This window comes from Mercenaria mercenaria, chromosome 11, assembly GCF_021730395.1.
Source record: "Mercenaria mercenaria strain notata chromosome 11, MADL_Memer_1, whole genome shotgun sequence".
NCBI classification, from domain to species: Eukaryota; Metazoa; Mollusca; class Bivalvia; order Venerida; family Veneridae; genus Mercenaria; species Mercenaria mercenaria.
The window spans coordinates 52,742,357-52,759,971 of NC_069371.1; the positions used below are offsets into that span (position 1 = coordinate 52,742,357).

At 33.7% G+C, this 17,615-nt stretch overlaps 1 protein-coding gene across 1 annotated transcript in view; it reads right to left on the reverse strand.

The window, feature by feature from the left end:
• The window catches only part of LOC123532404 (COMM domain-containing protein 3-like), a 40,230-nt gene extending 26,652 nt beyond the window's left edge, over nucleotides 1–13,578 (reverse strand). The window contains 1 exon segment of the mRNA XM_053517439.1: nucleotides 13,378–13,578. Within this exon segment, the coding sequence (XP_053373414.1) occupies nucleotides 13,378–13,520 (143 nt within the window). The 5' untranslated portion in view covers nucleotides 13,521–13,578.
• Between the last annotated feature and the right edge of the window lie 4,037 nt (nucleotides 13,579–17,615).

The following is a 17,615-nucleotide window of genomic DNA, read 5'->3' on the forward strand; positions in this document are numbered from 1 at the left end:
GCATAACCCCCTTATTTACATTCATTTTTTGAAACAAAAATTATTTCTGAAAAGTCTCCCTTCATAAAAAAAAATTCAAAAAAAAAAAAAAAAAAATTCTGACCTACCTACCCTAATTTTTTTGAGCATGTTACCAGAAACAAAGAATTTTTTTTAGGCCTAATGAATTTATATTGACATTAAAGCACATAAACTTGCCTTGCTGACATTTTTATATTTTATGAATGTATGTTTTGTTTGTTTTGGGTTTAATGCTGTTTTTCAACAGTATTTCAGTGTTTTATTTCTGTAATTTAGTGTCGTATCGGCAGTCTGCTTTTACTGAAACCAGTGTCAAGGCAGATATCTCCTCGCATCTGTCACATCATATTTTTGAAGATTTAAGTCTCTTAAAATAACGGATTGAATTCAACCCATATGAAGTTTCTACATAAATATTAATGTTTAATTTATTACAGCAAGTAAGTCTGACCAGTATATTATGACTTTTTTTTTTTTAAAAGTCTTCGTTTCCTTACAGTAAAATGCAGTTACAGGTAAGGCTTAGAGGGATGACAACTATAAAATATCAGATCATAAAATAAGTCATCCCGATAAGCCAAATGAGTAAAGCTATTATTTATTATGTAAGTATAATACAATAATTTTATTGAACAAGCGCTGTCCGTAAGACAACGCGCTCGACTTTTCTCAGTGCTTGACTCTGAATTAGAGCTTTGCCAGTAAAAAAAATTCCCAGTTAAAAAGGGACATAACTCTGTCAAAATTCAAATCAGAGTTATGGGAATTGTGTCTGCTGGTGCAGACTTTGATAGTAAATAACTATTTTGAGTTTCAAGTCAAAAGCTTTAAAAGTAACAGAGATATTTGCCTTTATCAAAAATTTTAACAAAGAATTCTAAGTTAAAAAGGGACATGATTCTGTCAAAATTCTAATCAGAGTGATTGGGATTGTTTCTCCTGGTGTAAGACTTTGATGGTAAATAAGTATTTTAAGTTTCAAGTCAAAAGCTTTGATACATGTAGTAACAGAGATATTTGACTTTATCAAAAAATTTAACCAAAAATTCTAAGTTAAAAAGGGGCATTATTCTGTCAAAATTCAAATCAGAGTTATGGGAATTGTGTCTCCTGGTGTAGACTTTGATAGTAAATAACTATTTTAAGTTTCAAGTCAAAAGCTTTAATAGTGACAGAGATATTTGACTTTATCAAAAATTTTAACAAAAAATTCTAAGTTAAAAAGGGACATGATTCTGTCAAAATTCAAATCAGAGTGATTGGGATTGTTTTTCCTGGTGTAGACTTTGATGGTGAATAACTAATTTAAGTTTCAAGTCAATAGCTTTGATAGTAACAGAGATATTTGACTTTATCAAAAACATTAACCAAAAATTCTAAGTTAAAAAGGGGCATAATTCTGTCAAAATTCAAATCAGAGTTATGGGGATTGTTTCTCCTGATGTAGACTTTGGTAGTAAATAACTATGTTAAGTTTCAAGTCAATAGCTTTGATAGTAACAGAGATATTTGACTTAATCAAAAACTTCAACCAACGGCAATACTGACACCGGGGTGAGTGCAATAGCTCTACCTTTTCTTCAAAGTCAAGCTAAAAATACTTAATTCCTAAACAAACTGATTACCAGACACTTGAAAATTCCGAGAGGATCGGCTAGGCGTCCAGTTACCGGGCGGCTAGTTCTGGCTACCAGTACTTATAACTGAAGCTGTTTTTATTTTCTGATGGTCGCATCAATTAGGTTATGGCGAAACCCCATTTGGTTAACTAACCAGTATCAAACCACAACATCTCATAAAGTCTCTCGTGAGAAACTGATGACGTCATGCAACAGTTCAGAGCATGTGGTTATTTTTGAAAATCAAGATCAAAATTTCACCTATTTATGAATTTAATTTAATCATAAACATAAACCATTTTTGATAAAATTTATAAAACAAGAGCTGTCCATAAGACAGCCAAGCTCGACTATTCGAAATATTGTCACAGAAGCAGGAAATTATTACCCAAAATGTTAAATATCAAAAGAGTTTTAAGTTCAAAAGGGGACATAATTTGACCAAAATACATATCAGAGTTATGGGACTTGATGCTATCAACTAGTTTTATAATCCCGAAGAAACATGTTAAGTTTCAATTCAATATCTGCATTAGTTTTGGGGATAGTAACTTGCATGTAAAATTTTAACCAGAATTTTCTAAGTCCAAAAGGGGGCATAATTTGCTCAAAATACATGTTAGAGTCATGGAATTTGACCCAGTGAGGTTGGTAATTGACCTAGAAAAAGAATAAATAAGTTTCAAAGCTATATGCCTTTTGGTAATAACTGTATATACTTGCATGCAAAACTTTAACCAGGATTTTTTAAGTCCAAAAGGGGGCATAATTTGCCCAAAATACATGTCAGAGTTATGGGACTTGGTGTATCAACTAGTTTTATAACCCCGAAGACACATGTGAAGTTTCAATTTAATATCTGTTGTAGTTTTGGAGATAGTTACTTGCATGTAAAACTTTAACCAGGATTTTCTAAGTCCAAAAGGGGGCATAATTTGCCCAAAATACAAGTCAGAGTTATGGGACTTGACCCAGTGAGGTAGGTAATTGATCTAAAAAAAGAAAAAATAAGTTTCAAATCTATATGCCTTTTAGTAATAGCTGTATGTACTTGCACGCAAAACTTTAACCAGAATTTTCTAAGTCCAAAAGGGGGCATAATTTGGCCAAAATACATGTCAGAGTTATGGGACTTGGTGCTATCAACTAGTTTTATAACCCCGAAGACACATGTGAAGTTTCAATTCAATATCTGCATTAGTTTTGGAGATAGTAACTTGCATGTAAAACTTTAACCAAAAGGGGGGGTCCCAGTTAGGTGTCTGCGCAAAATGTTTTTTGATTTTATTTATACTTTGTGGTAATATACCTACATGAATTAAGTTTCATTAACAAGTATTGTTGTTACTAGTTTTGACTTACTTATATAGATATTCACATTTAAAGTGGGTGGGGTAATCTGACATGTGACCAGCCAGGAACACAATTTTTGTTATTTTTTTAAAAATGGTTCTAACTTTTTACCTGAAACTTTCATGATAAAATAACTATGCAATGGACATTCACATAATATGTTGCATTTTAAATTGTACTGAATACTGTTTTCATTACAGAGCCACAAAGAGGTCTAATCAAATTTACTGATTTTCAATGGACGAACTTTACCAAAAAGCTAAAACATTTTTCATTAGTTGAGATATTAAGGTGTTATTTTCAGCAGATATTGTAAACTAAATAAACATTAAAATGACAGTATATCAGTATACTCTGATTAATATTGGAAGAGTGGTACACTCTCAAACTGGGAAAAAGTGGGTGGGGTAAATAAATATTCGAAGCAACACTACAAAAATTGTGCAGTTGTTAAGAAATGGCCTCAGATTGTCTATTACTATCTTAATTTTATTAAATACAGCATTGATTGATAAATTTTAACAAAAAATTCCCATTTTATACATGTGTGTCATGGAAAAAGCATGGACCTTGAACATGACATGTAGACAAACCAAATTAACCCTGAAAGCTCAAAGTATTTAACAAAATGTTTTGCCTGAGGCAGTATATTTTGAGGAAAGCTATTGTTTAAATTAACATTAAATTTTCTGCATTGATTTTTCCATGGCACACATGTATAAAGTCTTATTAAAGTGAAAAAAAAATTGTTAAAATTTATCAACCAAGTCTGTATTTAATAAAACTAGAATGTGTCTGTAGGACACAGGGTGTGTCCCCCTCCCCACCCCTCTACCCCTCGCATGGTACCTTTGTCACAAATAAGGGGAAATAATTCAAATGTTTGCAGTCTTAATGGGGTATAGCCTCAAAAAACTATGAAAAGGATTCATTATTCTATACCATATACTTTATGAGCGTCACAAACAAAAAATCCACTATTTTAGCTATTTCAAGGGCCATAACTCTGTAATAAATACTAAAATTATCAAGAAGTGCCATGTGTGCAAAGGTCACATTATGATAAAGACTCAAGCAAGGTTTCATGAATTTACATTTAAATAGTTCTGAGTAAGGCACCGAGAATACTTCTGAGTAAGGCACATAATTAGGTAAAAATGTGTATTTATCAGTTACTATTACAGGGGCCATAACTCTGGAAATAGGGGGCAAACCCAGATAAAAATAGTATATGCGCAAGTTCATATCATGATAAACACTCATCAATTTATATCAAATTCTTTTTGAGCTAGGCATGTCACAAGGTGAAAATGTGCATTTTTGACTATTTCAGGGACCATAACTCTAGAAATAGGGTGCGGACCCAGATTAAAAATAGGAGATGCGCAAGTTCATATCATGATTAAGACTAATGCAAGGTTTCATGAATCTATATCAAATACTTTTTGACCTAGGCGTGTCACTAGGTGAAAATGTGCAATTTTTACTATTTCAGGGGCCATAACTCTAGAAATAGTGGCGGGGCCATATGAAAAATAGAAAATGTGCAAGTTCATATCATTATAAAGACTCATGCAAGATTTCATCAATTTATATCAAATACTTTTGAAGCCAGGCGTGTCACAAGGTGAAAATGTGCATTTTTTACTATTCCAGGGGCAGTAACTCTAAAATTAGGGGGCGGAGCCAGACGAAAAATAGAAGGTGTGCAAGTTCATATCATGATAAAGACTCTTGCAAGGTTTTCATCAATTTATATCAAATACTTTTTGATCTAAGCGCGTCACGAACTTCGGACGGACGCACAGACGGATTGACGGACGGACGGACGGACAAATGCAAATCTATATGCCCCCACCACTCATGGTGGCACAATTAAGATAGTAATAGACAATCTGAGGCCATTTCGTAACAACTGCACAATTTTTGTAGTGTTGCTTCAAATATTTATTTACCCACCCACTTTTTCCCAGTTTGAGAGTGTAGCACTCTACCAATATTAATCAGAATATACTGATATACTGTCATTTTAATGTTTATTTAGTTTACAATATCTGCTGAAAATACACCTTAATATCTCAACTAATGAAAAATGTTTTAGCTTTTTGGTAAAGTTCGTCCATTGAAAATCAGTAAATTTGATTAGACCACTTTGTGGCTCTGTGATTAAAAAAGTATTCAGTACAATTTAAAATGCAACATGTTGTGTGAATGTCCATTGCATAGTTATTTTATCATGAAAGTTTCAGGTAAAAAGATAGAACTATCTTTAAAAGAAAAACAGAAATTGTGTTCCTGGCTGGTCACATGTCAGATTACCCCACCCACTTTAAATGTGAATATCTATAGAAGTAAGTGAAAACTGGTAACAATAACACTTGTTAATGAAACTGAATACATGTAGGTATATTACCACAAAATATTAATAAAATCAAAAAACATTTTGCGCAGACACCTAACTGGGACCCCCCCTTTTCTACGTCCAAAAGGAGGCATAATTTGCTCTAAATACATGTCAGAGTTATGGGACTTGACCCAGAGAGGTTGGTAATTGACTTAGAAAAAGAAAAAATAAGTTTCAAAGCTATTTGCCTTTAAATGATAGCTGTATGTACTTGCATGCAAAAACTTAACCAAAGTGTGACGCTGACGCCAGGGTGAGTAGAATAGCTAGACTATTCTTCGAATAGTCAAGCTAAAAACCATACCTTAGCAGCTTTAATTATGTTCTCAGAAAAGGTCAATAAATAACGATTCTATACCGCCTATTGGTTTTCAAATGAAGAGTACCCTAATCTGGTGACAACTGCAATGGCGGACAAAATATTGCAGACTGTGGTACCAATTTGAAACTTGTGTGTATAACTTGTGTTCAAATTATGTTGCATGGACTATTTTATGCCAGATCAAAAGAAAAAGGCAGTGGCTAGAGAACCGGAATCGGTTCCCTAGACAGCGAACTTATTCGTCCGGAACCGGTTCTCTAACCAAAATACTGTGCATAGGTTAGGGAACCGGAATTTTATAACACTGACGAAATCCACTCTGTTTCTATAAGTAAGTATTATACATATTCTTATCTTAATTAAATTTACCATTCCCGTCTATTTATCTGCGTCTACTGTCTCCAATAGTTGTTGGCCTACTCGCCGCATACCGTCTCCATCATATTAATTGGAATGATGTAAACTAGTACGAAATGAATGCGTGAAAACTACTTTGTCGTCTTAAATGTTATTTGTTTTAAACAGGTACAATGTTTAAATGATTAAAAAAAAAAGGATTAATTTCTATTTGCGTCATTACATGTTTATAGATGTACAAACTAATTTAATTGCCATTAAAACTTCTTGCATATTATCTGTTTAGTTTATATATTGGTTTGTAACACCTCGGCATTACACGTTCAAAGATATGTGATCAATACTAATAAACAGAAATTACTTAGTTTGTTTTAATTGTTTCTTTTATTGTATTGTACCTTTTAAGTTTAAATTTCACGTTTATTTCAGCTTGCTCCAATGCCGAAGATTTCGGCATTCATTTGTACAAGTTTATCTTCCAATATGGCGGACAGTATGCGGCGAGTACACTTTTGGAGACAAAGTAAACACAGATAAATGAAAGGGCATAGCTAGCTTGCTGAAATGGTAAAAATAATTAAGATAATAACATGCGTGACACTTTCCAAAAGAAACAAAGTGAATTTCGACAGCTTTAAGCATAGAAATAAAATTCCGGTTCCCTAGCCTATGCACGGTATTCTGGTTAGAGAACCGGTTATGGACGAATAAGTTCGCTGTCTAGGGAACCGATTCCAGTTCTCTAGCCACAGCCAAAGAAAAATACATCAGAAAGATAATTGATTTTAGGGGTTATTAATAAAACCCGGACCGGCCCGGCCCGGCCCAAACCACGGAAATAGCCGATTCCGATTGTACGGAAACCACCGAAAATTTACGGACGGAAGGCTAATATAATTACGAATGGTAATACCGTCATCTTAATAAAGGCAAATTTATGTATATTTTATTTTATTATTACAAAAGTAGAAGCAAAGTATTTAATATTGATGATACGTATGTTTGATGAAGTATTGCACTTGACATAAGCAAAGACCTAAAATAACAAGATATTTGAATCACATTCAATCAAAGAAGTAATACGTTCGGCAGTCGGTACCGTACAGACGCGAGATAGCAGTTTGCAGGATACTTTCACTCAACAGAACTGGACAGGCTAGTTAATGGTGCGTCGTTATTTCACACCTAACGATGTGACACTAGGTTGTGTAGTACAGCGAAAGGGTCTATACCGTGCACTGGAAGTATTTTTGAAATTTGGTTGCCCGACCAAGATAGTGTTTTCGCATATTAAGTATTAATTTAATAAAAATATATTGCCTTAGGGAACATATGAATATAAACACTCTTATTTTAAGGTTGTCAAAGATTTGCATTGATAAGTACACATTTTGCGAAAATTAATTAGAAATGTAAGTTTATGAAATTATTATTATACTCCTTTAGCCTGTCTCGGACCAAGACAGATCGAAAATAGGTGAACTTCGAAGATATGCGCTGTTTTCATACTTGCCATTTGTTTCAGGTTGTTGAAGTATTCAAATTTGAATATAAAACTATAAATTATATCAAAAGCTAAAAAAATAGTCCACTTTTTACATTTTTTTCTATTAAAGGGAGACAATTACAAAATTTCATAAAAAGTATCAAAGTAAACACTTCCAGAAGAGGTATAACTCTATGTAATAAGTCTTTGTTCCTGAAATACAAGAAAACTGAAAAAAAATATCATAAAATGTTGCTCAAATGATAAATCATATGATTTAGCTTTAAACAAAACCGGGTGATATGTATGGAGATGATACCCGGAGTTACAGTAAGTTGTAGAAATGAATGAACTTGAGTATAGAATATGAAAGATCGGTCGCAAAGTTTCAAACCCGGACCCCCACCCCGAAACATGCCTGCTCAGTCTGTTTAAAACACAACAATAAAAAAAGAGGTAAATATGTAATATGGAAATGGGAGCGTAGTGATAGCAATGAACTTTCGTGTTTTAACAATTTACTGCTAACGTTTTTCTTTTGTTTTTAGATTATTTAACTTTTGGTTTCTTTCTTTTATATTTGAAATAATACTAACATATCTTTTTAACACAGAATTAAAAAGAAAACCCAGTCTGGTCGGACTACGAACTATTTCAGCCTATGCTTATACAACTATTCACATAATGTTAACTTTTTGTTTTTTAAAATGAACATTTCAAAGCATGGATTACAAATGTGTGCAATTCAGATGTTAAAGTATTATACCCCACACAATGTCCAATGCAATTTTCCCATTAGTTTAACTTGAATAATATATCTTATTTACAAGCGTTTTTATATCTCATGCGCAAAATTATTATTTTCAATTTTTGCGCATGTGATATTATACAATAATTACCTTTTGGTGAGGTCGATATGAGCCGCGCCAAGAGAAAACCAACATCCGCGCAGTCTGGTCAGGATCCATGCTGTTTGCTAACGGTTTCTCTAATCGCAATAGACAATGTTGGTTTTCTCATGGCGTGGCTCATATGTGGATTTATCGGCCTGATAAAAGCAACATCAACCTCGGGCGAATTTATCGACTTGATATCGCTTTAACAGGTCGATAAATCCACATATCTACCACACATAAAAGGCGACAATTGTTTTATTATTAAATCCAGCCTACTCATAAGTATAAACATTAGATACAAATGTCTGCAACCTTATGTCATCTTTCGTGGTTAATTGTATACGACGTCGCATAACATGTGGACGTCACAGCTGGAGGTCAATACGTGTGTTTGGCTCCGCCTTCGAGAAAATACGATTTTTTATTGTTGAACATGTGACTACATCTAGAACAATGGAAAGGACTATAAATATAGATTTAATGATAAAAAACCTAATTTCATATCGCATGCGCAACAACGCTATTTTGTTTTTCTGCGCATGTGACATTACATTTTCATGTCTCCCTATGTAAAATCGATACTTTCGTACTGATTAAAAGACGATGCGCTTATTTATACATAGGATTAAATTACTTTATCTTGTGTTCATACATGTGTGAACCCGGCCTATTTTTCGTTTCTGCTTTTGAATGATTTGTTCTACATGCAACATTTTGAAAACAATTTTTCATCAAATATTAAACTGAAACTGTCACCATCAGATTGGAAATTAACTAATTACTAATTACTAAGAAAATAAGTGCTCTCATTATATGTTCCGTAGTTATTGCCGTTTTTCGAATGTTACTGCTGCTGATTTTGTTGAAGTATGCCCATAAATACAGCGTTATGTAACCTCAAGACTATATCTATCAAAAAGTATTTTTATACAGCAAAGTCGCGACAATTTCTAAGTGCTGACTAGTAAAGCCTCCTTAATTCTGTCTTCATTATTTGGTAAGTAATAACTTTTTTAATGTTAAATAAATCATTTCATTAATTTTTTGGTATAATAAAATAAATAATGTATTCCTGAGAGGGTGATCCCTCGAAATAACTCTATCCGTGACTAATATTTTTCAATGCGACAATTGTAAGTTACTGTAGAGAAAGAGTTTAGTATTTAAAATGTAAATGTATAATAAAATGTTGACGAAAATGGGCTTAAAATCCTAAAAGGCCACAATAGGAAATAATTCTTCCCGGCTAATTCTGACTTTTAAGTTGGTCGGGACTTTGATATGCACAGTCAAAATTTTCCTAGCACCGCAGCATGAAAATGAACCTGGTAGTCATTTTATAATTTTATTTCATCCAAAAACATTTCAGGAACATTTTCAGAAAATAAAAGATACATACTGAGTGGCGAACGATCAGTAAAAGTTTAATAAGAAGTACTATATTATGTTTTTCATTACGCCGCTTTTGTGTGTAACATGTATTCAGGTATACACGCGTAACAATAAAGATCGGAAAGAAATCGAAAATGGCTAACAAAATAAGAATATAATTAACATGAAATGTATGCAGTAGTAAACTTTTTTGGTGATTAACTTATTTTTCCTTAGATACAAGCATTTGTATGTAAAAATTGAGTGTGCAATAGCTGCGCGTGAAAATAGGGTAAGAGAAGATTAAGACAATACCGCGAAATCGAAGAAGGAGACCCCTGTTTATTTTTCGCTCATATTACAATTCATTTTTTATCATAATTGTATTTGTGAAAAAAGAACACGCTACTTAGTCATTCCGTTTGAAAACATATAGGTTTCAATGGGCCTGGTATACCAAATAAAACATAATTACTTTTGGATATAATGGACAACCCAAAAAATAAATTAATCTTTGTAAAAACAGAAATGTCACAACTATATATATTAAGGGTTGAGCGAAAATGTGATTTCTCGACGCGATTTGCGTAAGAAGTACGAATTTTATCTTTTCAATACAATGTAATATCGGGTGAAGATCAACTTTTACTATTATTTAAACAAGTTATGAAGGATGCAACTTGTTTTTGGAAAATCCCACTCATTACACTTTCTTTACCGTAAAGTTGAAAAAATATGTAAGGTTAAAACTTTTCTGAGATGCTTTATGGATTTGGCCACACATGGGCCGTTTAACAACCCATTTTAGCTGGAGATTACACTCAGATCCTTCGTAAAAAACTGCAAACTATCGTACAGTTACTCTGTATATAAAAAAGCAACAGTTTAATTTGCATAGTTACAATAGGCTTGGTTCTACCAATGAAAAACTAACAAAACGTAGGGTCTCAGAATGCGACAGCATTAAAGCTGCTCAATATAGATCCAAGTACAGTTCACTTCCGGTGTGGTCACGTGACCATAGTAAAGTAAGCAATATTAGAATAAATCGTCTGCAGTACACTGTGATATTGATAAATTTACAAAAAAAATCTTGATGAAGAAATTTGTGAGATTTGAAGAAACACCATCCATTCAAAGTTTTCTTTTTCTTTTTCCAGACTTATTTGTAAATTATGATTAGCGGGCTCAAACAATTCTTCTGTTGTTATGTATCAAAAATGCCGAGCACTAGCAAACTGACTGAAAGGGTATTCTGTATACAATAATATATCAAATCAACCTAAATAAATTGCAAAGTTTTGCAAGGTATGTCTAACCATTGAAATTTAATCTTGAAGTATCTAAATGCATAATCTGAAAGTGTAGAGCATTGGTAAATATCCAAACGAACGAAAAGTTTTTACTTGGTCTTTTTTCACGAAACATTGTGATTCGTTCTATATATTGAGTGCAGTTAAATGGTAATTTTGTTCCCATTTAAAAGTTTCTTTTTCGCGTCGAGTTTTGGTTCACCAACTAATGTGAAATACACTCGATGACTGCTTCCTGGACACTAACCAGTACTCTCACCGAAAGAAGGGACTGTTGGAGTTACGGTCAAAATCCGCTGACAGGATCCGACCCCGCGACCTCCGGATTACGAGACATCTGTACAAAAATGAAAAAATGGTAAACTTTGTATCTCAATTCTACTCTATATAGTTTTGAACTAATTTGAATATAACTTAAGTAAGTCAGTTTATTCAGAGATTACTTGCAAACTTGAAAAAAAGAGAAAAAAAGATGTTAAAACATCATAGCAACCTGCCGAATATGAAATCGAATATTGAAAGTACAAAGACTATGCCAAAAACTGCAATGTACCACAATATATTCAATGTGTGACTTTCATCGTACGTCAATTCAGTCGACTAAGTTCAAGAGATACTCAGAATACTGCGTGAACAAACCTATCTCACAATTTGTTTCTATATATTTATACAGGAATATTTTAAAAATATGGGATACCGTGTGTAACACTTTTCAATATTCAACGCTGCATTATTCGTGCGTAATCGGTATCCCGACCTATCCTAAATTTTTTACATGACCCTAAATGTTTTATGGTCTTTGAATTTTTTAAAAACTTTTAATAAAAAAGTGCTCATTCTATTCTTAAAAATTGTCAGTGATATTAGAAATTATCGTATTCATGTTCTTTCTTTTTTTGACATAAAAATAATTTCTGTAAAGTCTCATTGAACAAAAAAGTATCATAAAAAAAACCTGCCTATTTACTAACTATTTTTAGGCATGTTACCGGACACAAAGAATTTTAGGCTTTGGGAATGCACAGGTGAAACAAAACTCTTTGAGGCCCGAGAGGATATCCTTTCTTCGAAATATAACAATTTTTTGGACAAAACGTAATTATAAAATAGTATATAATGATAACGATACAAAATATCGGGAATTAATTAGAAGGCTCGTCAAAACAACGCTATGTATAACGACTTCCTGTGTACAAGTTTACAAATTATATTAAGACGTTTTTGCAACCAGAAAGAACACAGTCTTAACCCATTCATCAAAGAAGTTCCTCGCGGGCATCATAAAGTTCAGTGTGTTTTTTTTTACTAAATTCTAAATATGTAAGTCGATATGGACACGATATCATTCGTAATTATATTAGCCTTCCGTCCGTAAGTTTCCGGTGGTTTCCGTACAATCAGAATCGGCTATTTCCGTGGTTTGGGCCGGGCCGGGTTTTATTAATAACCATTTTAGGCGAGTTAATTGCATTTCTTTTGATGGAATTATTATTATAGGTGACAGACTTCTGGCATGATTCCTGGTTAGGTTCCAGTACGGGATTCGTTTCACCTCAGAGATCCATAACAGCTAGCATATAAACATCTCTGAGCTTAATTTTTTTAGCTATCGGGCGTCCAGTTACCATACGGCTAGACATTTCCTTTCTTATCTATCCAAAGAAGTATAAAATACACAGAATGGCAACTGGCTGTAATCTCGCGTGAGCTCGTGTCAGAGCATGATTCGGCGTTATCTTACTAAAAACAAACATCGGCGAGCATGCAGTTACAATTTGTACCTTTAAAACTACATTTAAAATACATGTTAGCTTCTAAAACAAAATTAGTTTAATGAGAAATGGTCTTAAGACACGAAGTACAGGGGTTTTTTTTGCCATCGAAAGAAGCGTGGTCATACGGTGATAATTATTTTACCGATGAATAATTGCTTTCGCATACAAAATGGCGCGTGGAGAAAGCGCCACTTCTGGTAACGAGATCTCGTTTTTTTGTCACGGGAGGTTGGCGAGATTTGCTCTATATGCCTTTCAAGTTGCCAATCTATTTATTTTATAGCTCTTTGATCTATCACATTGATGGTCAAAAGTGCATTTTCAAACCAAGCTGAAATTGTAATAAACATGTTCTGTGATTGTCACCAATAGTAAGTTCGTGTTGAAATGCTAAATTATTACATATAGTGTTCCAAGTTGTATAGAAATCGACTAAATCTTCCCCGGCCACAGTCAAAACTCACTCGAAATGAGATTTCTGTGTCTCTCATCAAGTACTCCATCAAATGCTCGCGTCACCAAAACTTGAAAACTTTTATCGGGTATATGAGCACTCTCCCCAGCTACTGACAAGCCGTCTAAAACCGACTGTGAAAGTTCCATTTTATTTACAATTTTCGCCCCTTTCTTGACAATTGATTACAAGCGTTTCACAACAACAATGATCAAACCAAACTGCCAGCAAGAGAAATAACTACAGTAAAGAGTACAAACTCGAAACGCTATGTCAGAAATATATTGATTTTACAATACTGCAGTAGTGCATTGTAGAAATAATATGAAATAAGTTGATTAAAAAAACAACTTAAATATACACAGTTTGTGTCGTTTTCTCCATGCTGGTTTTATGTTGATTACTTTTTAGAGAAGTATTTAGGGTATTTAGGCCCTTGATCAAGATCAGCGCAATTCTCACGTTTTAACATGTAGGGCAGGGTTTGAAGAATCAGAGATTGAAGAATCAAAAAATATTGCTCCAGCTGCAGAGTGGGTATTGCCTTAACGAATACCAAAATAAAATAGGAAATAAAGACACGCCATTCTGCAGATGTGGAGAACCAGAGACTGTGATACACTTTATAGACGAGTGTCCCATATATGAAGTCCATAGAGAAAGGTTAAAGCAGGAGTTATTCCTTAACATGGGTATCAGGGACTTCAGTGCTGAACTTTTTCTTGTAAATACAGCAGAGGATCCCTGCAAAGAACACAGGGAAAACTTGTCAGCTATAATTGATGACTTCATTGAAGCATCCAAAAGATTTGTTTAAGCCTTTTTATAAAATGAAAACAACCGAATTTCGCAAAATATTATACCATGAGTTTATACGAGTACATACTAGAGAAGAAAACGTACAACGTGTACGGTATATACCGGAGAGACAGCACGGCCATTAGAAGGCTTTGACGAAACGAAACGCAGGGTTTCAGAAATCCCATGTCCGGAGCCCGGGGGCTACCAGAAAATTCTGTCGGGCTACTAAATATATATCGCGTAGCCCGGAAATCAATAATTAAGTCTTCAAACATAATTTTGATAGTTGTCTATAATCCGTCGTGTCAGAAAGTATAGATAATTTCGGACAAACTTAATTTCGGATAAGTGACTATACAGTGCCAAGAGACTGAGATACTTTTTTACGCCGTTCTAGTCCTTTTATTTAACTTAACTTGATAAGATATTTAGAATCAGACAGAACTATTATGTCGACTTAAAATAACTTTGAGATAAAATCATACTGTTCTAAGGAATTTGCAACTTAGTAAAAAAATGACTGGTATCCCTTTTATATTGCCATGTTACAATAATTATCTTGAGAAGATTTTTCAGTCTAAATACATGTAGTTTTATCTTTTAAAAATGAAAAAATGGAGAGAAATGAGTAATTATAATTGCTATTTAGGAGAACAAATTTTATAACAATGAGATATGGCTAAATTATGAAACCATATATATATTTAATATTTCCATCCAACTGTGGTATAGAAGCACAGTAAAAAAACCGAAATGGTCATTGCAAAATAAACTTAAATACTCGGGCTACCAGACACAAATGTTGGTAGCCCAATGGGATACCAATAAATTTGCAGATTTCTGAAACACTGTGTAGGCCTACTTATATGTTAAATTTAATACATAGATCTATGCCCATTATGTGTAATAACATATATGCTGATTTGCATGTTACTTCTTTTGTTATATATGTCGGTAAATAGCTATACATAGCTAATGTTTTCCTGTTTATATAAGCACCGACTTTAAATAAAATTTGTACTGTACTGTACTGTACTGTACTATACTGTACTGTACTGTAAAAGACAGAGCTCCCTTGAAAAACCACCAGTGCCCCATAAAAAATTAAAGTGGTGTTATCACAATGTGGATTTTTTTCAGTGTCTTTCAGCAATTCTTTTTAATAATCAATGTTCATGGATTTCATTATCTGCACCGCTCATCAATATGGTATGTAGGCAGGGAGGCAGGTTGGTCAGATTAGTTCACAGTAACATCTGGTGTACCACCTAAGTTCCATCCTAGGCCTCTTTCTATATTCTGTTATATACAAACGACCTTTTAAAATACAGTTTCATAGATCCAGTTATTCGCCAATGACACTGTTAATTGTCTACTTACTTCCAAAGAACCTCCTGCAAGATCTTGATTACAACTTGAGGTTACAACTTAAAAATGGGAGGACAAATAGGACACGGATGTATGTAATGCTAAACATCACAAAACCAACAGATACATTTAAATCCAAACAAACGCTCTATGGCCAACTACTTAAACAGTTAGTGATGCAAAGTACCTCGGTATCACTCTTTCCCATTACTTAACCGGAATAAACATGTTAACCAGAGTGAAAACCTCCAATGAAAAATGGTCAATCAACTGTCTATAACCAAAATTTTATAAGGAAACTCTCTAGATAATGCTTGGATTTCTGGAGGAGATAATCATTTAGATTATCTCCTCCAGAAATCCAAGCATTATCTAGAGTTTCCTTATAAAATTTTGGTTATAGACCTAAGTTTGAATATTCTAGCACTGGCACTCGGCATAACAATCATTTACTTGAAGTCGTCCAGAGTAGTAATGCGATTATTTATTTAGGACTATTCAATATCAAATAATATCTCCAAAATGTTAAGGATTTTGAAGTCGCATTCCCTTGAAAATATGAGATTTGATGTCAGCCGCGAATGTTCTTTGAAATGGTGCAGGTATTGACTTGTTGAGTTGCAAATGCCCTTTTAAAAAGTCGAACACCTTCCCTAACTGACTAGATATTACCACTCCATTTCCTACAGGTAGATCCTTACTCCGGTCAGACCACAATGGTCTGTGTGAAAACATATTGTTTTCACTCTTTAAAAGAGTGAACACCATGATCTCTTGCTTTTCACAAACACCATGAACTGTTGCTTTTTCTTGTTCAGACTCTTGCTTTGTAAACCATAACTGTCAGCTTTCACTTCCATACACTTGCATACATATTGCCCTACTGTAGATTTCTTCTTTTAAACTTTCTAACAAGCAGTCGAAAGGGTTATAAGGTACAGGCAGGGAGATAGGAAAGCAAGTTAGTAAGTAGGTAGGAGCGTGGATACGTTTGGTAAGGTAGTAGGCAGGTTAGCAGGCAGACAGTCAAGAAGACATGCAGACAGACAAATAGACAGACAGAACGACAGACTGTCACACACAAAATTAATTTGTTGTTTATATCTTAGAACGATTTATATTCCGTTGAATTTGTTTAAATGTCTTTTCTGCAAAATAATTGCCCGTATTTTTCTAGTTAGTTCATAAAAGACAAAACAATTATTTTTAACGGCGTGTGAGAATTAGAAATATTTTTGATAGTTTCATTGAAACCAGTTACGGATTACGTGAATCATACTTTCATATATCAAGAAACGTGTTCAAATTAGAGTGTATTAGTTTAGGTAATTTGTTTAGGGTGAACAGTAATTATCAGTACGGATATGATTTTAAAGACAATAATCATTGATGAAAAGGTCCGAAACAGATCCAGAAAGCAAAGAAATATAATATTACGTATTCGTTCTTTTTTAATTCCAAGGTTATGTACAATTCGGCAAGAACAACATCCATTGTCTAAACCGCATTAGCGGTCACCTGTATATAGCTTGGCCCTGTTTGTACAGGCGACCTTCTGGTCCGACATTTGGAATTCTAAATATAATGACCTTTGCAAAGCATAACGCTGTCTAAAGCTGTGAAATCATTTAAATTCGCTGGCATGAAATTTCGTGCAAACGTGAAGAAGGACTGTTTCGCGCGGGCTTAAATTCGCGCATTTTCAATTTTAGAAAGGGAAAAATATAATCAAAAAATATTAATAGCATGGTCTTAAATTCACGCATCTGTCCTGGCGCGAAATATACGAAAATTCGTCCTACGCGAATAAAAATGATTTCACAGTATATTAGAATAGGCGATAACACATAATGATAATGGAATTGGTGATATCACCTTTTCTAATATGTAATATCATGTTTTGCATTTCAGTAGGTGATATAATCTATAGGAGAGATCGTGTTTGTAAACAAATCCATTGTATTTTCTATTTTTAGAACTGATAAGACAAAGACCGGATGGGTAGACGCCGAGCGTCCATGTTTTTTGTAAACAGTGATGTTTTTCTAACGGCTTAAACTTTCTTAAAACACAAA